Source organism: Pongo abelii, chromosome 7 (genome assembly GCF_028885655.2).
Source record: "Pongo abelii isolate AG06213 chromosome 7, NHGRI_mPonAbe1-v2.0_pri, whole genome shotgun sequence".
Taxonomy (NCBI): Eukaryota; Metazoa; Chordata; class Mammalia; order Primates; family Hominidae; genus Pongo; species Pongo abelii.
The window spans coordinates 25,065,762-25,089,391 of NC_071992.2; the positions used below are offsets into that span (position 1 = coordinate 25,065,762).

A 23,630-nucleotide genomic window follows, 5' to 3' on the forward strand; every position below is an offset into this window, starting at 1 on the left:
AAAGTAGGAATTGAGAAATTCTGAAGGCTCTGAAGCTTGGACACTCAGGCTATCAAAGAGCCCAGAGATTGGAGGCTGAAGATGGCCAGGGTTGGCCGTGCTCCTCTTCAGCTCTGTGACTCTGCTGTGGCCCCAGCTCCCTCCTATAAACTAGGCGGATATAAAAGTCTGCAGCAGCCCTGTGTAAACCACAGTGGTCTGTGTTGGCAGATGTGTGCCGCCGTGTTGGAGGACAAATCACATGCTCAGGGCTGGTGTCAGTCACTCAGGACTCTGGATCCCCAGGGCACCTGTCCTAATGAACTTGAAAGAGAACTGAAGGCATTGGCATTTTTCCAGACTAAGTGACACCAACTGCCCAACAACACAGGCTCAGGGCATGGCACTGTCCCCATCCCCAACCTGGAAGCTAAAGCCTTGCTGCTCTGTCACTCCTGGATACAGGACAGAGGACCAGAACTGGGACTGCTGCCTCTCAGTAGGGGCTGGGTGAGCAGCCATCTGCAGCCACATGGATGGAGACCTTTCCTGCTCACTCTTCAAACTGCAACCAGTGCCGGGTGCCCACCAGAAGGACAACTGGAAGGAAACGTGGCAGGTAAACCAGGCTGTGGCCCTGCAGTGCCATCTTTGTCCTCATTTGAAGTCTGGCTCCTCTGTTCCTCCACGGCCCCTCCCCATGGCGCTACACCCCATTCCTTAGAACCTTCTGCCCCAAGCTCAGAGAGCCAGTATGGAAGTGCAGGTGGGAGCAGGTGCAGCCTCTGCTGGGTAGAGGACAGGTGCTCTGGGGATCCAGATTCCTGAGTGACTGACACCAGCCCTGAGCATGTGATTTGTCCTCCCACACGACAGCACACATCTGCCAACACAGACCACTGTGGTTTACACAGGGCCCCTGCAGACTTTTATATCCACCTAGTTTATACGAAGGAGCTGGGACCGCAGCAGAGTCACAGAGCTGAAGAGGAGCACAGCCAACCCTGGCTGTCTTCAGCCTCCAATCTCTGGGCTCTGATAGCCTGAGTGTCTAAGCTTCAGAGCCTTTAGAATTTCTCATTTCCTACTTTGATAAAGAGAGAGACGAGGTGGAAGGACCTGGCACAGAGATTGGGCCAGTCCAGCACTGACAGAGCCAGGACCTGGGGTGAGAAACTGAGCTCAGCTCCAGGCTCATCTGATGTCATCCTGACAGTCTGAGGACAGAGACATTATCTCCATTCACAGGCACGGCAGGTGGCAGGAATTGGCCCCAGCTGACCACAGTTTCCTAAGCGCAGAGGTGCGACTACAGTCTTCCCTGCTCCCTCCCCAGCGGTCTAATCTGGAGTCTCTAGGTCATCTACTCTCAGTCTCAAAAAATTCCTGGATCCTTGAAAATCTCTAATAACACTGAAATAAAAAATACAACATTGAGGTCTATCATTTTTTACCTCTTAGAGTAGCAAAGAATGAAAGTTCCATGTAGTAAGAGTGCAGGGACACGGGCATGCTTGTGTATTCTTTTTTTTTTTTGAAACGGAGTCTCACTCAGTCGCCCAGGCTGGAGTGCAGTGGCGCGATCTCGGCTCACTGCAAGCTCTGCCTCCCGGGTTCACGCCATTCTCCTGCCTCAGCCTCCTGAGTAGCTGGGACTACAGGCGCCCGCCACCGCGCCTGGCTAATTTTTTTCAATTTTTAGTAGAGACGGGGTTTCAACGTGTTAGCCAGGATGGTCTGGATCCCCTGACCTCGTGATCCACCTGTCTCGGCCTCCCAAAGTGCTGGGATTACAGGCGTGAGCCACTGCGCCCGGCCACACTTGTGTATTCTTGGTGAGAGAGTAAAATTGGCACAATCTTCTCCCGAAGTACAATTTAACAATATCCAAACAAAATTCTACATTGATGAGCTCATTGACCCAACAATTCCTCTTCTAAAGGGCTGCCCGGTACTTCAGGGAACATTGACATATGGACGTATGACACATACAAGGGTTCTCACTACAATGCTGCTGGAATTAGAAAAAACAAAAGCAGGACATAATGTTAACAATTGCCCATGGGATGGAAGATTAAAATAAACTGTGGTTCACCCCATGTGTTTCACCCATGCACTAAATATTATGATGCTGTTAAAAAGAATAAGATACTTGCATGTACTGATAGAAAACATCTGATGTGATTTGTTCTTCAGTCAGAATTTTAAAAGTTAAGGTGCCTATTAAGTGCACAAGAAGAAGGCTGATGGATGGTGGGATGAGAGGGTCCTGTGGGATAGCAGAAGGCCTTGGTGTCTGCTATGGGTCCTTTGTCCCTGCCAGGTCTCATGTTGAAATCTGAACCGTAATGTAGCTGGTGGGGCCTGTTGGGGTTTGGGGTGGATCCCTCAGGAAAGGCTTGGTGCCATAACCGCCCCCTCCCCTATTCCCCCAGGAGTTGTCAATCTTAGTTCCCATGAGAGCTGGTTGTTAGAATGAACCTGGCCCCTCCCCCTCCCCTTTTGGATCTCATCCCCCTCCCCCTGCCATCCTCCCCACCCCTTTCTCTGATGGGCAGAATTCAGCTGTACTTCCCCTTCACCACCAGTGGAAGTTTCCTGAGGACTCACCAGAGGTGGATGCTGGTGGCATGCTTCTTGTACAGCCTGCAGAACCATGTGCCAAATAAGCCTCTTTTAAAATTATCCAGCCTCAAGTTTTCTTTTTTTTTCTTTTCCGAGACGGAGTCTCCCTCTGTCGCCCAGGCTGGAGTGCAGTGGCGTGGTCTCGGCTCACTGCAAGCTCCGCCTCTCAGCTTCACGCCATTCTCCCGCCTCAGCCTCCCAAGTAGCTAGGACTACAGGCGCCCACCACCACGCCTGGCTAATTTTTTGTATTTTTAGTAGAGACGGGGTTTCACTGTGTTAGCCAGGATGGTCTCGATCTCCTGACCTCGTGATCTGCCCGCCTCAGCCTCCCAAAGTGCTGGGATTACAGGCGTGAGCCTCCACGCCTGGCCTCAAATATTCTTTTATAGCCACACAAACGGACTGTCACATTTCCAAAACCACCAAATTCAGATGTTTCACCTTGTCTACACAGGTGAGCCCTACATCCACCTGGAATCGCACTAGCCTGTCAAAAAGAAAGCCATTTAATAAGCGTATTAAAAATAAGAATCAAATGTGGGTTCCACCTAACATAAACTGATGTTTAAAACATAAATTCTGTAATTATTTGGAGATTTCAAAATGCTATTGGTTTCCTGGATTTTGTTTAGTTTGTTAAACAAAAACATGTAAAATTTCCTGACACATGTAAGACTGGTTTATCCTTCAGGTATTTAGCTTTTGTTTTGTTTTTCCTTAACATAGAAGGAATCTGGAAGAGAACAATTGGTAGAGCCTTAATGAATTTGAAAGAGAACTGAAGGCATTGGCATTTTTCCAGACTGAGTGTTTGCTTTCACAGGAAACGCTGCCTCCTGAAGGAAGGGCGTGCCCCGCTCCTGGCTGCCTGCCTCGTGGTGGTCAGTTCGCTGCCCTGTACCTGTTGATGTGCAAGAAAGTGGCTGGAAGGAAACTGCTGCCGGTGTGCTCAGTGGACTCGAAACGGAAGACAACCAGCAGCGGAGAGAAAGTTACTTTTTCCTGCCGGGCTGCGTGTTTAACCAATTTGTCTAAGAAAAGAAGGATGGAGAGCCGGGCGCGGTGGCTCACGCCTGTAATCCCAGCACTTTGGGAGGCCGAGGAGGGCGGATTTAGCTAACACAGTGAAACCCCGTGTCTACTAAAAATACAAAAAATTAGCCGGGCGTGGTGGCAGGCGCCTGTAGTCCCAGCTACTCGGGAGGCTGAGGCAGGAGAATCGCTTGAATCAGGAAGGCGGAGCTTGCAGTGAGCCGAGATCGCGCCACTGCACTCCAGCCTGGGCGACACAGCGAGACTCCTTTTCAAAAAAAAAAAAAGAGAAGAAAAGAAGGATGGGGGTGGGGAGGGAATCAGGGAGTGGGGAGAATGGCGCTCCCCTTCACGCAGCTGGTGTGTCTCGGAGTTGGCTTGGAAGTTTACACACTTGAGCTCTATCGATTCCGATACATCGTGAGGTGTGGGCAGGAGGGAGCCGCGCCAGGCAGTGGCCGACGGGGTGGAATCCCCGGGCCCAGCCTCCTGCGGGAGGGGGTTCTACTCCCTCCAGGCCCCGGTCGCTCCTGCCTGGCCCCGGGGACCCCGTTATTCCTCCGACTCCGACGACGGGCTCCTCCTGCCCGGACATGTCCCGCCACAAGTGACCCGGGCCAGGCCCCCCCGCCGCGTCCCCCTCTCTCCCTGCCCCCTCCCGGTGCCAGGCGCGCTTTTGCCCAGGCAGGACCGCGGCGGGGACTCACCTGCAGCAGGACCCCGACGACGACAAACTTGAAGGTCTTGTGGACCCGGAGCCGAGGGCTGGCTCCCCGCGCCGGCCTGGGTCCTGGGGCGCGCCCTGCCCGGGCCCGGGCACTGGGTCCGTGCTGTCCCATGGGGGTAGGGAGCCCTCCTCGGCCCCCGCCTCGTGGTTCAGTCCTCCCGGCGGAAGAGCTCCACACTTTGCTGGGTGTGGCCGCGGCTGCCTCTGTCTCACTCTCTGCGCTCCCGGGATTCGGAGTCACTGCCAGGAACGCACCTAGCTTTATTCCAGCTGGTGGTGGCGCCATCCTGCCAGGTCAATCCAAGAAGCAGCGTACTTGGCTGTGACAAGACAGAAGTTCGCATTCGGAGTTCAGGGCACCCCTGACCCCGCCCCCTTTTCGGGGCACCTGCGGCTCCTGTTGGCTAACCCTGAATTTCCTTTCTCTGTGACCGCCCTCGCCGCTCTCAGCTTCTGTTCCTCAACCACGGCCGCCGCGTGGATGCCGCTGCATTCGGAGTCGTTTTGCCACTTGGTCCCAGCGCGAGGCTTCTCGGTCGGGAGTCGACCTCAGCCTTTCCGTGGCCGGGTTCCTGGCACCCAGCAGGCGCTCGGTGGGCGGACGGGCAGCGGAATGAAGGCCACCGAGGCCACCGCGGGGTCTGGCCTCTAAGAGGCTTTTACGGCCTCCTCCGTCACTACCGGGCGAGTGATTCAGCCTGCCTGCCTTTTTTTTTTTTTTTTTTTTGAGATGGAGTCTAGCTCTGTCGCCCAGGCTGGAGTGCAGTGGCACGATCTAGGCTCACTGCAACCTCCGCCTTCCAGGTTCAAGTGATTTTCCTGCCTCAGCCTCCTGAGTAACTGGGATTACAGGTGCCCGCCACCACGTCCGGCTAATTTTTTTCTATTTTTAGTAGAGATGGGGTTTCACTGTTTTGGCCACGCTGGTCTCGAACTCCTGACCTCGTGATCCGCCCGCTTCGGCCTTCCAAAGTGCTGGGATTACAAGCGTGAGCCACCGCGCCCGGCTTATCCTGCTTTTGGTTTCAGGTCTCCATGCCAGTGAAATGTCACCTCAACTCCACCGTTCCTGGTGTCAGGCAAGCCCGAGGTACCCAATTCTGCCTTTCTTCTGGATTTTCCTAACCTGTGAAGAGTCTTGAAAGTCCTTAAACCACGGGAGACTACCTGGCACATGACACGGGATGAGACTTGGTGGGGGTCCCACGGAGGACAGGTCGTTCCAGCGGTTCCTCCGCACCCAGCGCTGCACGGGCCCGGGGCGCGGGAAATCAGCCTCCCGAAAGCCACGTGAGTCACGGTCCTGCCTGCGAAGAACTCCCAGGGCGACCTTGGGGCTGAGGAGTGGGTAAGAGAAAGGGGGCGCTGATTGATGTTCATTTTTCTCCATATTTTAACGGTGTTCCGGTACCATTTGTTGAAAAGACTCTTTTCGACCGGGCGCGGTGGCTCACGCCTGTAATCCCAGCACTTTGGGAGGCCGAGGCGGGCGGATCACCTGAGGTCGGGAGTTCGAGACCAGCCTGACCGACATGGAGAAACCCAGTCTGTACTAAAAATACAAAATTAGTGGGGCGTGGTGGCGGATGCCTGTAATCCCAGCTACTCGGGAGACTGAGGCAGGAGAATCGCTTGAACCCGGGAGGCGGAGGCTGTGGGGAGCTGAGATGGAGCCATTGCGCTCCAGCCTGGGCCACAAGAGAGAAACTCCGTCTCAAAAAAAAAAAAAAAAAAGACTTTTTTTCCTTATCCAATAGCCTTATCACTTTTGTTGAAATTAAATTGACCATATATATGTATGTGTCCATTTCCAGACTCTGTTCTGTTCCGTTTATTTATTTGGCTATTCTCATGCTAATTAAATTACCACATTGTCCTAATTATGAGCTGTGTAGTCAGTCTTGAAATCAGGCAGTTCAAGTCCTCCCCCTACTCCTCACCTCCCAAATGGTTTGTATTTCCGTATATATTTAATATAGAATAATTTTTTTCAGTTAAAAAAGCCTACTGGAATTTTAATTGGGATTGCATTGAATGTAGAGATGAATGAGAATAATTGACATTTTAACAATTTTGAGTCTTTCAATCCATGAAATTTATTTATTTATTTAGATATTTGTTACTTAAGCTTGACAATATTTTGCAAACTTTCCATGTACAGATCTTTCATATCTTTTGTAAATATATTTCTAACTATTTTTGTTACTATTGCTAATGGAATTGATTTAGCTTCCCTTATTTTCAAATTGTTTGTTGCAACTATTCAGAAATACAGTTGATTTTTGTCCATTGGCCTTCTATCCTATGGTACTGCTAAATTGATATATTTCTAGTTGTTATTTTATAGATTATTTAGAATTTTCTATGTAAAGAATCCTATTGTCAGTAACTAAAAACTGTCTCAGTTCTTCTTTCCAATCTTTATACCTTTTATTCATCTTTGTTGCTGAATTGCCTTGGATAGGATTTCCAGTACAATGTTAAATAGAAATAGTTAAAGCAGACATGCCTATCTTTTTCCATATCTTAACACATCTAATTAATCACCATTAGATATGATGTTAGTTATGGTTTCCTCATAGATGCCTGCTGTAGTTTAAATGTCCTCTCTAAAACTCATGTTGAATTTTTTTTTTTTTTTTTTTTGAGACAGAGTCTCGCTCTGTCGCCCAGGCTGGAGTGCAGTGGCCTGATCTTGGCTCATTGCAACCTCCACCTCCTGGATTCAAGCAATTCTCCTGCCCCAGCCTCCCCAGTAGCTTGGACTACAGGCACACGCTGCCGTGTCCGGCTAATTTTTGTATTTTCAGTAGAAACGGGGTTTCATCGTGTTGCCCAGGCTGGTCGCGAACTCCTGAGCTCAGGCAACCTGCCCGCCTTGGCTTCCCAAGGTGCTGGAATTATAGGCTTGAGCCACCATGCCCGCCAATTTTTTTTTTTTTTTTAGATGAGTCTCACTGTGTTGCCCAAGCTAGACTGCAGTGGTGCGATCTCGGCTCACTGCAACCTCTGCCTCTGGATTCAAATGATTTTCCTGTCTCAGCCTCCCGAGTAGCTGGCATTACAGGCACGCACCACCACCACACCCAGCTAATTTTTGTATTTTTAGTAGAGACGGGGTTTCACCATGTTGGCCAGGGAGGTAGGGCCTTTAAGAGGTGATTTAGCTCATGAGGGCTTCATCTTCATGAATGGATTAACGCTATTGTCTCAGGAGTGGGTTAATTTTCATGCGAGTGGGTTCCTGATAAAAAATAATGAGTTTGGCATGATTTCCTCCCTCTCTCTCTCCTAGGCCTGCTTCGGCCTTCTGCTTTTCTGTTGCGTGGTGACCCCCACCAGAGGACAGCTTCATGCTCTTGGACTTCCCAGCCTCAAGAACTGTAAGAAATGAATTTCTTTATAAGTTGCCCAGTCTGTGGTATTCGGTTATAGCAGCAGGAAATGGACTAAGACAATGCCCTTTATCAGATCAAATTCCCTTTCATTTCTACTTTGCTATTTTTACCATTAATAGAATGTGAAATATAACAATAACAAACAATAACGTTTGACACATTGAAACGTATCAAATGTTATTTTTTGGCATCTATTGAGATGATTATATTGTTTTTCTCTTTTATGCTATTCAAATGTTTACTCAAATTGACTTTCTAATGTTGCACCTACCTTGAATTCCTGGGTTAAATTTCGCTTGTCATGATGTATTATCTTTTTTACATATTGCTAGGTTTGATTTGCTAATACTTTCTTAAGCATATTTTTGTGTCTGTATTCATGAGAGATATTGATTTATCATTGTGTTTTTCTGTAATGTCTTTCTAAGTTTGGGTATAATCATTATTCTGACTTTATAAAATAAACTCAGTTTCCTGAGAGTCTTATAAGATTGGCATTATTTCTTCTTTCAACGTTTGATACCATTCACCAGTAACACCATCTGGACTTGGTGATAATTTTGGTTGTTTTTTTTGGGGGGGTATGTATGTGTCTGAAGGTTTTTGATAATAAATCCAAATCCTATAATAGATATGAATTTTTCAGATTTTCTATTATTTTATATGTCCGTTTTGGCAAGTAAAAATTTTCAAGTCATTTGTCTCTTTTATCTGAGTTCTTAAATACATTGGCATAAAGTTGCTCACAATATTCCCTTATTATCCTTAGCAATCATAGTGATGTCCTCTCTTTTATTTTGATAACTTACATTTTGTCTCTCTCCCTTTGATGAGTTTCACTAATGATTTTATTATTCTTTTCAAATAGCTATGCTGTCTATGTTAACTTTATTACTTTCAGGGTTTTTCCGTTTTCTATTTTATAGATTTTCTCTCATTATTGCCTTTCTTATACTTATTCTGGGTTTATATTGCTCTTCTTTTTTTTTTTTTTCCAATTTTTTTGAGACAGAGTCTTGCTCTGTCTCCCAGGCTGGAGTGCAGTGGCGTGATCTTGGCTCACTGCAACCTCCGCCTCCCAGGTTCAAGCGATTCTCCTGCCTCAGCCTCCCGAGTAACTAGGACTACAGGCGCCTGCCACCACACCTGGCTAATTTTTTTTTTTTGTATTTTTAGTAGAGACAGAGTTTCACCACGTTAGCCAAGATGGTCTCAATCTCCTGACTTTATGATCCCACCTCGGCCTCCTCCTAAAGTGCTGGGATTACAGGAGTGAGCCATTGTTTCCAGCCTGCTCTTCTTTCTTTAGCTTTTAAGTGGAAACCTAGATCATTGATTTCTATCCTTTTTTCTTTACTAATATGAGCACTCATACTCTCTATGTCCTGCTGTAGTTATGTCCTACCAATTTTGATATTTTGCATCACCATTTAGTTTGAAATATTTTCTGATTTCTACAGGCTTTCTTCTCTGACCCATGGTGGTTTAAACTGCAAACATGAAAGTCTTTTTTGTATGTCTTATTGACTTCTAATTCAATTTCACTGCAACTAAAGAAAGTGTTCTGTATTATTTCAATCCTTTTAAATTTATTAAGACTCTTCGTAGGCCCAGAATAGGGTGTACCTTAGTAAACATACTATGTGCACTCAAAAAGAATGAACATTCTACAGTTGTTGGGTATAGTAGTCTATGAATGTTTATTAGGTCAAGGTGGTTGATAATTTTTTCAGATTGTCTGTGACTTCATTGATTTTTCTTTTTTTTTTTTTTTTTTTTGACAGAGTCTTGCTCTGTTGCCCAGGCTAGAATACAGAGGCACCATCTTGGCTCACTGCAACCTCTGCCTACCAGGTTCAAGCAATTCTCCTGCCTCAGCCTCCCGAGTAGCTGGGATTACAGGCACCTGCCACCATGCCCAGCTAATTTGTGTATTTTCAGCAGAGACGAGGTTTTACCATGTTGACCAGGCTGGTCTTGAACTCCTGACCTCAAGTGATCCGCCAACCTCAGCCTCCAAAAGTGCTGAGATTACAGGCATGAGCTAACATGCCCGGCCTCCATCTTTTACTTTCAATCTATCTGAAGCTTTATATTTAAGGTGCATATATTTTAGACAATAATTTCAGCTTGCTTTTTTTTTCTAGTTGAGGAAACTCTGCCTTTTAATTGGATTGTTTATTCTGGTTACATTTGTTGTTGTGGTGAAATTTGGAAAGTTCAATCTGCCACAATGTCTTCACACATTGTTTTTAAAGGATATTCTCAATGAGTGTGAATAGTGAGTCAACAGCTTTCTTTCACCATTTCACACATCCTGAGCCTCCATTGTTTTGAGTCAGCTGTCGTTCATATCTTTGCTACTTGTGAATGCACAAAATTTGCTCTGTATGATTGACTATGATGTGTCCAGGTAGGGTTTTCTTTACATTTATTTTTATGAGGGGTTTATGAACTTTTTGAATCTGTAAGTTGATGTGTTTTCACTACATTTGAGAATATATCAACTTTTTTTTTCTTTCATCTTTTCCAGCCATTTCTTCTTGGTTCTGGTTCCATGTGTACTGCATGATATTGTACCACATGTCACGGAGACTCGCTTCCTTGTTTTCTTTCAGTTTCATTTTCCCTTGTACTTCAGATGGAATGATATCTATTGATCTCTTTTCAAGTTCACTCATTCTTTCTTCTGTAATGTTCAATCGCTCTTAAGAAAGTCCAAATAAATTTTTCATTTCAGAGAGTGGAATTTTCAGTTCTAAAATGTCCATTTGGTTCTTGTTTTATAGTTATCATATGTATGCTGAAATAGCTTATCTTCCACTCATGTCAACAATCTTTTCTGTAGACCCAACATATATTTTGTAGCTCCTTAAAAGAGATTCTATTATGAATCAGCATTAAAAACCACTGTGAAGACAGAAACTCTACCTAGAAGAATGAGGTTTTTATGGTTTGGGTTTTGTTTTTTGGGATAGGGCCTCACTCTGTCACCCAGGCTGGAGTGCAGTGGTGCAATCATGACTCATTGAAGCCTCCACCTACTGTGCTCAAGAGATCTTCCCACCTCAGCCTCCTAAGTAGCTGGGACTACAGTCATGGGCCACCAAGCCCAGCTAATTTTTGTACGTTTTCTAGGGACAAGGTTTTGCTGTGTTGCCCAGGCTGGTCTTGAGTTCTTGAGCTCAAGTGATCAGCCTGCCTCAGCCTTCAGAATTACTGGGATTACAAACGTGAGCCATTGTGCCTGGCCGAGAGTGAGTTATCTAATGAAGAGTAACAATAACAGAAAATGTTTACGAGCTCCTGCATACAATAATTTCACAAGTATTTATTGAAAATTGATTCCATACCAGGCAAAATGTATGCAAAGATTAAAATCTGCCATACCTGCTGTGGGGGACTTGCACACTAGTAGGGAGACAGTAAAACAACTGTAATAAAGTGTGATTTGGCAGGGCCTATTAAAAATGATTCTATCAGCCGGGCACGGGGGCTCACGCCTGTAATCCCAGCACTTTGGGAGGCCGAGGCAGGCGGATTACAAAGTCAGGAGATTGAGACCATCCTGGATAACACAGTGAAACCCCGTCTCCACTAAAAATACAAAAAAATTAGCTGGGCGTGGTGGCGGGCGCCTGTAGTCCCAGCTACTCGGGAGGCTGAGGCAGGAGAATGGCATGAAACCGGGAGGCAGAGCCTTCAGTGAGCCGAGATTGCACCACTGCACTCCAGCCTGGGTGACAGAGCGAGACTCCATCTCAAAAAAAGAAAAAAGAATTCTATCCCCAGAACCTGTATTTTTAGTTTGGAGAATAAAATGCTTAGGATAATTAGGAGAAAGAAGGTAGAAGGTAGGAGAGGAGAAGAGAGTGGAAGAAAGTGAACTGGGGAATGTCTCAGACCTTATTTACAAAGGAATCTTAAGGAAAACTCAAAGACAACAGGGAAGACAAAAAAGGAAAAGAAAAAAAAAAAGACAACAGAAGAAATTTTAGCCTATGACGGCCGGGCACGGTGGCTCCTGCCTGTAATCCCAGCACTTTGGGAGGCCAAGGCGGGCGGATCACGAGGTCAGCAGTTTGAGACCAGCCTGACCAACATGCTGAAACCCCGTCTCTACTAAAAATACAAAAAAAAATTGGCCAGACGTGGTGGCGCGTGCCTGTAATCCCAGCTACTCAGGAGGCTGAGGCAGGAGAACTGCTTGAACCAAGGAGGTGGAAGTTGCAGTGAGCAGAGATAGAGCCACTGCACTCCAGCCTGAGCGACAGAGGGATACTCCGTCTCAAAAAAAAAAAAAAAGAAAAGAAAAGAAAAAGAAAAAGAAATTTTAGTCTATGACACCAATAGCTACAGCACACAGTAAACACTCCCTAATTCCTAGTCAGATAAAAATAAAACCTCCCACTAACAGTTCTGTTTCACTAAATTCCTTTTATCCAATCCATCATGTTCATAATACAGGAAATAAACAGAATTGAAGGCAGAAATTTGCACTACTATAATAATAGTTGGAGACTTCAATTGTCCCACTTTCAAAAATAGAACCATCAGAATGAAGATCAATAAGGATATAGAGTACTTGGACATCACTATATACTAATGGAAACTAAAAGACATAAAAAACGGTTCACCACAAACAGAAGCATACAATTTTTCTCAAAGATACGTGGAATATTCTCCAGGATAAACCGTAAGTTAGACCACAGAGTAATTCTTTATAAATTTAAAATAACTGAAATTAAAATATCTCTTCTGATCACAATGTGACACACTAGAAATCAATATCAAAAGGAAAAGAGTAAACTCCTCAAACATGTAGAAATCAACAAGCTTTTAAATAACCAACGAGTCAAAGAGGAACTCATATAAGAAATTAGAAAAGATCTGGAGATAAGTAAAGCAAAAAACACAACATACTAAAACTTATGGGATGCAGTAAAAGCAGTGCTAAGAGGAAATGTTACCATGGTAAATGCTTATATCAAAAAGGAAAAAAGACCTAAAATAAACAATCTACACATTAAGAAACTAGGAAAGGAAGAATAAACTAAATCCAAGGTAGCAGAATGAAGGAAATAAAAAAAAAATAGAGGAGAGATTATTTTAAAAAGAGAATAGGAAAACAGTAAAGAAAATCAATAAGCCCAAAAGTTGATTCTTTGAAAAGATTAACAAAATGGAGAAATCTTTGGCTTGATTTATTAAAAAATAAGAATCCTCAAATTACTAAAATCAGAAATGAAAGTGGGACATTATTACTGCTTCTACAGGAATAAAAAGGGTTAGAAGAGAGTACTATGAAAAAATGTATGCCAAAAAACCACAATTATCTAACTAAAATGAACAAATTCCTAGAAACACACAACCTACCAAGACTGATTTATAATGAAATAGAAAATTGGAACAGACGTAACTGGAAGGAGATTGAATCAACAATCAAAAACTTCCCTGGACCAGATTTGCGTCCAGCCAAATACTTAAAGAAAAATTGGCTGGGCACGGTGGCTCACGTCTATAATCCCAGCACGTTAAGAGGCCGAGGTGGGCAGATCACAAGGTCAGGAGATCCAGACATCCTGGCCAACATGGTGAAACCCCGTCTCTACTAAAAATACAAAAATTAGCCGGTCGTGGTGGTGCACGCCTATAGTCCCAGCAACTCGGGAGGATGAGGCAGGAGAATCGCTTGAACCCAGGAGGCGGAGGTTTCAGTGAGCCGAGATTGCGCCACTGCACTCCAGCCTGGTGACAGAGAGTGACTCCATCTCAAAAAAAAAAAAAAAAAAGAAAAAAAGAAAAATCAACACCAAGTTTTCTCAAAGATGTGAAAAGGAGGGAACCCTTCCTAACTGATTCTATGAGGCCAGAATTGTCCTTACACCAAAGTCAGGCAAAGATACTACAAGAAAGAAAACTACAGACCAATATCCCTTATAAATTTTGCTGCAAAAATCTTCAACAAAATAATAACAAACTGAAACTAACATTTACAGATTTTTATTTATTTATTTATTAAAGACAGTCTTGCTCTGTCACCAGGCTGGAGTGCAGTGGTGTGATCATAGCTCACTGCAGCTTTGAACTCCTGGGCTCAAGTTATCCCCTCGCCTCAGCCTCCCAAGTCACTGGGACTTTAGTTGCATGTCACCACGCCCAGCTAATTTCTTGTTTTTTTGTAGAAATGGGGTCTTGCTATGTTGCCCAGGCTAGTCTCAAACTCTTGGGCTCAAGCAATCCTCCTGCTTTGGCCTCCCAAAGGGCTGAGATTGTAGGTGTGAGCCACCATGCTGGTTCTGAATCAAACATTTAAAAAAGTATTATACACTGGTCGGGCGCAGTGGCTCACGCCTATAATCCCAGCACTTTGGGAGGCTGAGGCGAGTGGATCACCTGAAGTCAGGAGTTTGAGACCAGCCTAGCCAACATGGCAAAACTCCATCTCTACTAAAAATACAAAAATTAGGCTGGGCGTGGTGGCTCACACCTGTAATCCCAGCACTTTCAGAGGCCAAGGGTGGCGGATCATCTGAGGTCAGGAGTTCGAGACCAGCCTGACCAACATGGAGAAACTAATTAGCCACTAAAAATGCAAAATTAGCCAGGCCCGGTGGGCATGCACCTGTGATCCCAGCTACTTGGGAGGCTGAGGCAGGAGAATCACTTGAACCCAGGAGAGGGAGGTTGTGGTGAGCCGAGATTGCACCACTGCACTCCAGCCTGGGCAACAGGAGTGAAACTCTGTCTCAAAAAAAAAAAAAAAAAAAAAAGCCGGACGTGGTGGCTCACGCCTGTAATCCCAGCAATTTGGGAGGCTGAGGCGGGTGGATCATGAGGTCAGGAGATGGAGACCATCCTGGCTAACACGGTGAAACCCCGTCTCTACTAAAAAGTAGAAAAAGTAGCCGGGCGTGGTGGTGGGCGCCTTAGTCCCAGCTACTCGGGAGGCTGACGCAGAACACCGTGAACCCGGGAGGCGGAGCTTGCAGTGAGCCAAGATCACACCACTGCACTCCAGCCTGGGCGACAGAGAGAGACTCCATCTCAAAAAAAAAAAAAATTAGCCGTGCTTGGTGGTGGGTGCCTATAATGCCAGCTACTGAGGAGGCTGAGGCAGGAGAATCACTTGAACCTGAGACAGGGAGGTTGCAGTGAACTGAGATTGTGCCACTGCACTCCAGCCTAGGCAAAAAGAGTGAGACTCCATCTCAAAAAAAAAAAACAAAAAAAAAACAAAAAAAAAAACTGATTATACACCATAATCAAGCAGGATTTATTGCTGGAATGTTGACATGGTTCAACATAAGAAAATCAAGGTAATACAGCACATTAACAGAATGAAGGACAGAAACCACATTATCCTCATCTCTTTTTGTTTGTTTGTTTTTGTTTTTGGGACAGCGTTTCACTTTGTTACCCAGGCTGGAGTGCAGAGGCTTGATCATAGCTCACTGCAGCCTCCACCTCCTGGGCTCAGGCAAGCCTCCTACTTCAGTCTCCCCAGGAGTTGGGACTATAGGTGTGCCACCATGCCTGGCTTTTTTTTTTTTTTTTTTTTTTTTTTTTTTTTTTTTTTTTTAGTATAGACAAGGTCTCCTTGTTGCCCATACTCATCTCAATTGATGCGGAAAAAGCATTTGACAAAATTCAATACTGTCTCAGATAAAAATGCTCAACAAACTAGGAATAGAAGGAAACTAGATAGACATAATAAAAAACATATTTGAAAAATGAAAACCAACGTAAGGATGAAAGACTAAAAGATTTTTGTCTAAGATCAGGATCAAGACATGGATACCTGCTTTCACCACTTCTATTCAAGATAGTACTAGAAGTCTTAGTCAGAGCAATTTTGCCAGAAAGAGAAATATGCTCATTCAAATTTGAAAGGAAGACATAAAATTATCTCTATATGCAGCTGCCATGATCTTATACATAGAAAACCCTAAAGATTTCACAAAAATTTATTGGAATGAATAAACAAATTTGGAAAAGTTGCAGAAAAAATCAATACACAGAAATCGGTTCCTTTTCTATTCACCAACAATAAACAATCTGAAAAGAAAATTAAGAAAGCAATTCCATTTACAATGGCATGATAAAAATACTTAGGAATAGACTTCACCAACAAGGCAAATAAGTTGTACACTGAAAACTACAAAATGTTCCTGAAAGAAATTAAAGAAGACATCAATAAATGGAAGGACAGTCTGTGTTCATGGATTGGAAGACTTAATATTAAGATGCCAACACTACTCAAAGCAATCTACAGATTCAATGTGATCACGATCCAGATACCAATGATGTATTTTTGCAGAAATAGAAAGATCCATCCTAAAATTTATATGGAATCTCAAGAACTCTAAACAGCCAAAACAACCTTGAAAAAGAAGAACAAAGCTGGAGGATTCATACTTTTTTCAAAACTTAACTAAAGCTATAAGAATCAAAGTAGTGTGCTACTGGCAGAAAGACAGACATATAGACCAATGGAATAGTATAAAGTGCCCAAAATTAAACCCTCACAAATATGGTCAAATGATTTTTGACACAGATCTCATAACCACTTGTGTTAGGCCATTTTTGCATTGCTATATGGGTAATTTATAAAGAAAGGTTTAATTAGCTCATAGTTTTATAGGCTGTACAAGCATAACGCTGACATCTGCTTGGCTTCTGGTGAAGCCTTAGGGAGCTTTTATTCATGGGAGAAGGTGAAGTGAGAGCAGGCACATTATTTGGTGAGAGTGGGAGCAAGAGAGAAAGGAGAGAGATGCTATACCCTTTGAAACGACTAGATCTCGCATGAACTAACTGAGCAAGAACTCACTTATCACCATGGGATGGTGCTAAACCATTTGTATTAGTCTGTTCTCATGCTGCTAATAAAGACATACCCAAGATGGGATAATTTATAAAGTAAAGAGGTTTAATTGACTCACAGTTCCACATGGCTGAGGAGACCTTGCAATCATGGCAGAAGGCAAAGGAGAAGCAAAGGCACATTTTATATGGCAGCAGGCAAGGAGAAGTGCAGAGAAAAGAGGGGGAAAAGCCCTTTATAAACCATCAGATCTCATGAGAACTTACTCACCATCATGAGAACAGCATGAGGGTAACCACCCCCATGATTAAACTACCTCTCTTTACAAATCAAGATGAGATTTGGGTGGGGACACAGCTAAACCATATCATTCCACCCCGGCCCCTCCCAAATCTCATGTCCTCCCATTTCAAAACACATAATCATGCCCTGGCAACAGTCTTAACTCATTTCAGCACTAAATCAGAAGTCCAAGTCCAAAGTCTCATCCGAGATAAGTCAAGTTCCTTCCACCTATGAGTCTGTAAAATTAAAAGCCAACTAGTTACTTCCTAGATACAATGGGGGTATAGGCATTCAGTAAATACACCCATTCCAAATGGGAGACATTGGCCAAAACAAAGGGGCCACAGGCTCCATGCAAGTCCGAAATCCAGTAGGGCTGTCATTAAACCTTAAAGTTTCAAAATTATCTCCTTTGACTTGATGTCTCACATCCAGGTCATGCTGATGCAAGAAGTGGGCTCCCAAGGCCTTGGGCAGCTCTGCCCCTGTGGCTTTGCAGGGTACACCCCCTTGTCCTGGCTGCTTTCACAGGCTGGTGTTGAGTGTCTGTGGCTTTTCCAGGTGCATAGTGCAAGCTGTTGGTAGAGCTACCATTCTGGGGTCTGAAATGGTGGTGGCCCTCTTCTCATAGATTCACTATGCAGCACCCCAGTGGGGATTCTGTATGGGAGCTCTGACCCCACATTTCCCTTCTGCACTGCCCTAGCAGAGGTTCTCCATGAGGACTCCACCCTGCAACACACTTCTGCCTGGACATCCGGGCATTTCCATACATCCTCTGAAATCTAAGCGGAGGTTTCCAAACCTCAATTCTTGTCTTCTGCACACCTGCAGGACCAACACCATGTGGAAGCTGGCAAGGATTGGGGCTTGCACCCTCTGAAGCCATGACCCATGCTGTACATTGGCCCCCTTTAGTCATGGCTGGAGTGGCTGGGATGCAGGGCACCAAGTCCCAAGGCTGCAAACAGCAGGGGTACCCTAGGCCTGGCCCAGGAAACCAATATTTCCTCCTAGGCCTCCAGGTCTGTGATGGGAGAGGCTGCCATGAAGACCTCTGATATGCCCTACAGACATGAAGACATTTTCCCCATGGTCTTTGTGATTAACATTTGGCTCCTCATTACTTATGCAACTTCTTGCAGCCAGCTTGAATTTCTCCTCAGAAAATGAGTTTTTCTTTTCTATTGAAATGTCAGTCTGCAAATTTCCCAAACTTTTATGCTCTGCTTCCTCTTGAGCGCTTTGCCATTTAGAAAATTTCTTCCTCCAGATACCCTAAATCATGACTCTCAAGTTCAAAGTTCCACAAATCTCTAGGGCAGGGGCAAAATGATGCCAGTCTCTTTGCATAGCAAGAGTGACCTTTACTCCAGTTCTCATCAAGTTTCTCGTCTCCATCTGAGACCACCTTAGCCTGGACTTCATTGTCTATATATCACTATCAGCATTTTGGTCAAAGTTATTCAACAAGTCTCTAGGAAGTTCCAAACTTTCCCACATCTTCCTGTCTTCTTCTGAGCCCTCCAAACTGTTTCAACCTATGCCTGTTACCCACTTCCGAAGTCGCTTCCACATTTTTGGGTATCCTTTGTGAAAGGAAAATATCTTGGGCCCCCAAAATCACTAAGCTAAAGTGAAAATTCAAGCTGGGAACTGCTTAGGGCAAAACCTGACTCCCATTCTATTCAAAGTTATCCCTCTGCTCACATTGATAAATGCACATCTGATTGTCTCCTTTGGAAAGGCTAATCAGAAACTCAGAATAATGCAACCGCTTATCTCTCACCTATCTGTGACCTGGAAGCCCCCTGTGATGATTAATACTGCCTGTCCACTTGATTGGATTGAGGGATACAAAGTATTCTTCCTGGGGGTGTCTGGGTGTTGCCAAAAGAGATTAACATTTGAGTCAGTGGGCTGGGGAAGGCAGATCCACCCTTAATCTGGTGGGCACAATCTAATCAGCTTCCAGCCAATATGAAGCAGGCAGAAAAACATGAACAAGAGAGATGGGCCTAGCCTCCCAGCCTACATCTGTCTCCTGTGCTGGCTGTTTCCTGCCCTTGAACATGAACGTCTGACTCCAAGTTCTTCAGTTTTGGGACTTGGACTCACACTCCTTGCTCCTCAGCCTGTATACAGCCTATTGTGGGACTTGTGATCATCTAATTTAATACTTAAGAGACTCCTCTTTATATATATATCCTGTTAGTTCTGTCCCTCTAAGATAACCCTGACTAATACATCCCTTTTCCGCTTTCAGTTTTCCTGCCTCTGCTTCAAGTTGTCCTACCTTTCCAGACCAAACCAATGTACTTCTTACATATATTGATTGATATCTCATGTCTCCCTAAAATGTGTAAAACCAAGCTGTGCCCTGACCTCCTTGGGCACACGTCCTCAGGCCTTCCTGAGTCTGTGTCATGGGCACACGTCTTCAGCCTTGGCAAAATAAACTTTTTTTTTTTTTTTGAGATGGAGTCTTGCTCTGTCGCCCAGCCTGGAGTGCAGTGGTGTGATCTCCACTCACTGCAAGCTCCACCTTCCAGGTTCACGCCATTCTCCTGCCTCAGCCTCCCGAGTAGCTGGGACTACAGGCACCCGCCACCATGCCCGGCTAATTTTTTGTATTTTTAGTAGAGATGTGGTTTCACCGTGTTAGCCAGGATGGTCTCGATCTCCTGAACTGGTGATCCGCCCACCTTGGCCTCCCAAAGTGCTGGGATTACAGGCGTGAGCCACCGCCCCTGGCCAGCAAAATAAACTTTCTAAATTAACTGAGACCTGTCTCAGATTTTCTGGGTCCGTATTTAATAACCATAAAGGGATTCTGAGTGGAATGCTCCCCACCTTTGACAAATCTAGCCTCTGACAAGCTAGATTTGACAAGCACCTATTGGTGCTTGGTACCAGCATGAGCTTACTTTATGGCTCAAACCAATGGGACAATTTGCTGAGGTCTGAGAGCAACCCGCCCGTCACCCCTCTGCCCCCCCAAGAGAATTACTGATCTCCCCAAATTTGGTTGAAATCTAAAGTTTATTTTGCTGTACAACTCCTCTTTTTTTTTGGAGTTTTACTTGCTTCCAACAAGAAAGGCAAGTTTTCCTGCTTCCATGATGATGGAAGATAGGTAACGCCTTTATGGAGTTTGAGCTCACTTCCAACAGGGAAGGTGAGTTTGTTGTTGTTGTTTTGCTTGTTTTTCTGCTTCTAGGATGGTAGAGAGTGGTCTACAGCCTGAGATCCATTCCTAGATAAGCAACTGAATTGGGGTTTATCTTGGCTAAAGTTAAGATTAATAACCAGCTGGTCTTTATTTCTCCTTACCATTAGAGTGCTCAGGAATTATGTAAGTTGTGAGATTGTTTGTTTTGCTTAACTTTTTTGTCGTTGTTGATGTTTGTTTCTGTTTTTGTTGTTTCGGTCTTTCTCCCATTGGGTTTGACCAACTCTATCCAACTCAATCAAATCCGAAGGAAAGTTCCAAATTATGGGGAACAAGGCCTCTAAAGTGGCTAAATTCCCATACACAAAAAAAGGTGGTATACTGAGGGGAGAAAAACGGCCAACAAAAGAAAAAAAATAAATAAAAACTATATATATATATTTTTTTGAGACGGAGTCTCCCTCTGTCGCCCAAGCTGGAGTGCAGTGGCGCGATCTCGGCTCACTGAAAGCTCTGCCTCCCGGGTTCACGCCATTCTCCTGCCTCAGCTTCCCGAGTAGCTGGGACTAAGGCGCCCGCCACTATGTCTGGCTAATTTTTTTGTATTTTTTGGTAGAGATGGGGTTTCACCGTGTTAGCCAGGATGGTCTGGATCTGCTGACCTGGTGATCTGCCCGTCTCGGCCTCCCAAGTGCTGGGGTTACAGGCTTGAGCCACCGTGCCTGGCTGGCAAGGAAAATGTTTTATTTTGATTACTTAAGGGGTTTTATTTACATAACAAAGCCTCCTTTTTGCTAGCCAGGCCAAACTGAAAGCAATGGCTGTCCCCCTACTGTGCAGTTCAATAGCTAAGGTTCTGCCTTTTTTTTTCTCCCCTCTTCATGACAGCCTAAGTTTGGTTCCTAAATCAAGTCCTTTCTGGTTTGATAGTTGGTACTTCTGCTTTTTTTTTTTTTTTGAGACAGAGTTTCGTTCTTGTTGCCCAGGCTGTAGTCCAATGGCGTGGTCTCAGCTCACCGTAACCTCTGCCTCCCGGGTTCAAGCAATTCTCCTGCCTCAGCCTCCCGAGTAGCTGGGATTATAGGCATGCGCCTTTTGTATTTCTTAGTAGAGATGGGATTTCTCCATGTTGGTCAAGCTGGTCTCGAACTCCTGAGCTCAGGTGATCCGCCAGCATCGGCCTCCCAAAGTGCTGGGATTACAGGCGTGAGCCACTGCGCGGGACCAATACTTGGTACTTCTGAAATAGCAGCAATTTGTCCTAGCTGAACTATAATAATAAAATTTTGAATTTTTTTTTTTTTTGAGACGGAGTCTTGCTGTGTCACCAGGCTGGAGTGCAGTGGCGCGATCTCGGCTCACTGAAACCTCTGCCTCCCGGGTTCAAGCGATTCTCCTGCCTCAGCCTCCTGAGTAGGTGGGACTACAGGCGCGTGCCACCACACTCGGCTAATTTTTGTATTTTTAGTGGAGACGGAGTTTCACCATGTTAGCCAGGATGGTCTCCATCTCCTGACCTCATGATCCTCCCGCCTCGGCCTCCCAAAGTCCTGGGATTACAGGCGTGAGCCACTGCACCCAGCCCAAGATTTTTTATTTTTAAAGACACTCAGTAGTTAAAAGTCAACTTAATTAAAAGCTAATATTTAAAATGTATGTGTATGTGTATGTGTGCATAGGTGCGTGTTTGTATTTAAAAGGCCTTCATGGTTTTGTTTTTGTTTTTCTCTGCTAGGACCTTGTCTTTTTTTGAGCAAAAGCTTTTTTTCTTCTCAATTGACTCAATTCTGTTTTCACCTGATTTTTTTTTTTTTTTTTACTAAAATAGTTATTGCAACAGAGGCTACTCTTGGGTTTTTAAGAAAGAGTATAGTTTAGACACTTAGAAATGCTTTGTTTAAAAAAATGTTTTAAGTGCACTGTAAAAGCATCATGTAGTCTAGCCTCATAATAATTCTGCCTTTTTGGAGACCCAGGATTCAGTGTGGGCTCCGCCCAGAGGTCAGAGATCCAGTTAAAAAAGACCTATCTAAGTAACATTGGTCTCCTTATACAATCCAGTGATAAATTTCTATAATTTTATGTTCAATTGGCAATTAAATCTGTTTTAATTTCCCTCTAGCTCACCAGAATTTCTCTTCAGAGCTTATAATGTAAATTTTGCTATCTGACTTTCACCTGAGTTGTTTCCTTTAATATGCAAATTTAAGACTATTTAGCTGACTACTGCCTAGCATTGTGAAACAGGTTATCAAGAATCTGAAAGTCTAAGATGAAGAAAAAAGGTTTTTATGAATCTGTAAGATGTACTTCTTCGATCAGCATACCTAATACATCTATGTATTTATGTGTTGTGTATACAATGTTGCACTCCTGAAAATATATCAAAGAGCTCTAATTAATTTTCTTGAAAAATAAAAGCATTTACGTCAAATACTTTATTAGAAAAAGGAAAGACTAGTCAAATGCTTTTTCAAGTTATGTGACTTAAGTAAAATCTTTAATAAATAAGCTATCTTTAAAATTATTGGTAAAGTAATATTAGAAATGTCTTAGGAATTGCCAGCATACATTTTTATTTGCATTTATTAATCAAGCAATTTCATACTTAACCCTGCCAAATACTATAAGGTGTCAAAATTTGGCACAGGGTATAAACCCAACCCAAGACAGAATGACCTCTGCTCGTGTAATCATTAATCAATAAGACATTGATATTGGTTTAATGAAAATAGCTACATCTTGAATTATTTAGTAAAATTACCATAACTTCTAATCTTGCGGCAGTCTAGGCAGTCTAGTCCACAGGCAGTAAGGAGGTTTCTTTTGGGAAAGGACTGTTACACATTGTTTCAAAGTTAAACTATAAGTAAACCTGCATGGGAAGGGAATGTTTAATTTTGTGAAAAACGACCAAACTGTCTTCCAAAGTAGCTGTTAGAGACAACCTGTCCTCAGAAGAACGCAGCAAGCCCCCTCCCCTAAATGCCCTGCAGCTTATTTCTTCCGAGATGTCGCCCCCACTCCAAGCTCCCAGAACTTAGGTACAGCTGTATCCACCCCCAGGCCAAACCACATCCTGGTACTCTAAGCCAGGTGGGGCAAGAAGTGACAAACAACTACAGGATGTAGACTAACCTCAGAAAGCCCATAGGCCCTCAAAGCCCTATATAAGTCCCTCACCTTAAACACCCTGTGCTGCCTCCTCTGACTGTTATGCAGCAGGCTGGCAGGTCAATGAACTTGCTTGCCTGACTTTGAGTATACTCGATCTTTCTCTCGGCCAACCTTACAGTAGCTGTATCAGTTTGCATTTCCACCAGCAATGAATGAGAGTTCCTGTTGCTCTGCATCCTCACCAGCATTTGGTGTGGTCAGTATTTTGGATTTTCACCATTCTAATAGGTGTGTAGTAGTATCCTATTCTTGTCTAATTTGCTGTTCCCCAATGACATATGATGTTGGGCATATTATCATATACTTATTTGTCGTTGGTATATCTTCTTTGGTGAGATGTCTGCTCACTTCTTTTATCCATGTTTTAATTGGGTTATTCTTTTTCTTTTTTTTGAGTCTCAAGAG

General features: G+C 44.2%; 2 protein-coding genes across 5 annotated transcripts in view; one reads left to right on the plus strand and one right to left on the minus strand.

Annotated features, from left to right (window-relative positions):
• Positions 1-4,652, minus strand: part of TNFRSF10A (TNF receptor superfamily member 10a) — a 39,121-nt gene extending 34,469 nt beyond the window's left edge. Inside the window, exon 1 of the mRNA XM_002818896.6 lies at positions 4,347-4,652. Coding sequence (XP_002818942.4) covers positions 4,347-4,652 — 306 coding nt within the window. The remainder of the gene's footprint in view (positions 1-4,346) is intronic.
• CHMP7 (charged multivesicular body protein 7) overlaps positions 4,558-23,630 on the plus strand; it is a 37,168-nt gene continuing 18,095 nt past the window's right edge. Inside the window, exons 1-3 of one of the 4 annotated variants that reach the window (XM_063726314.1) lie at positions 4,558-4,660; positions 5,396-5,714; positions 7,662-7,749. The gene's annotated coding sequence lies outside the window, so the exon portion shown is untranslated. Of the gene's footprint in view, positions 4,661-5,060; positions 5,219-5,395; positions 5,715-7,661; positions 7,750-23,630 lie in introns of those variants that run through there. The other 3 variants (XM_063726313.1, XM_063726315.1, XM_063726312.1) reach the window with 3 other exon arrangements.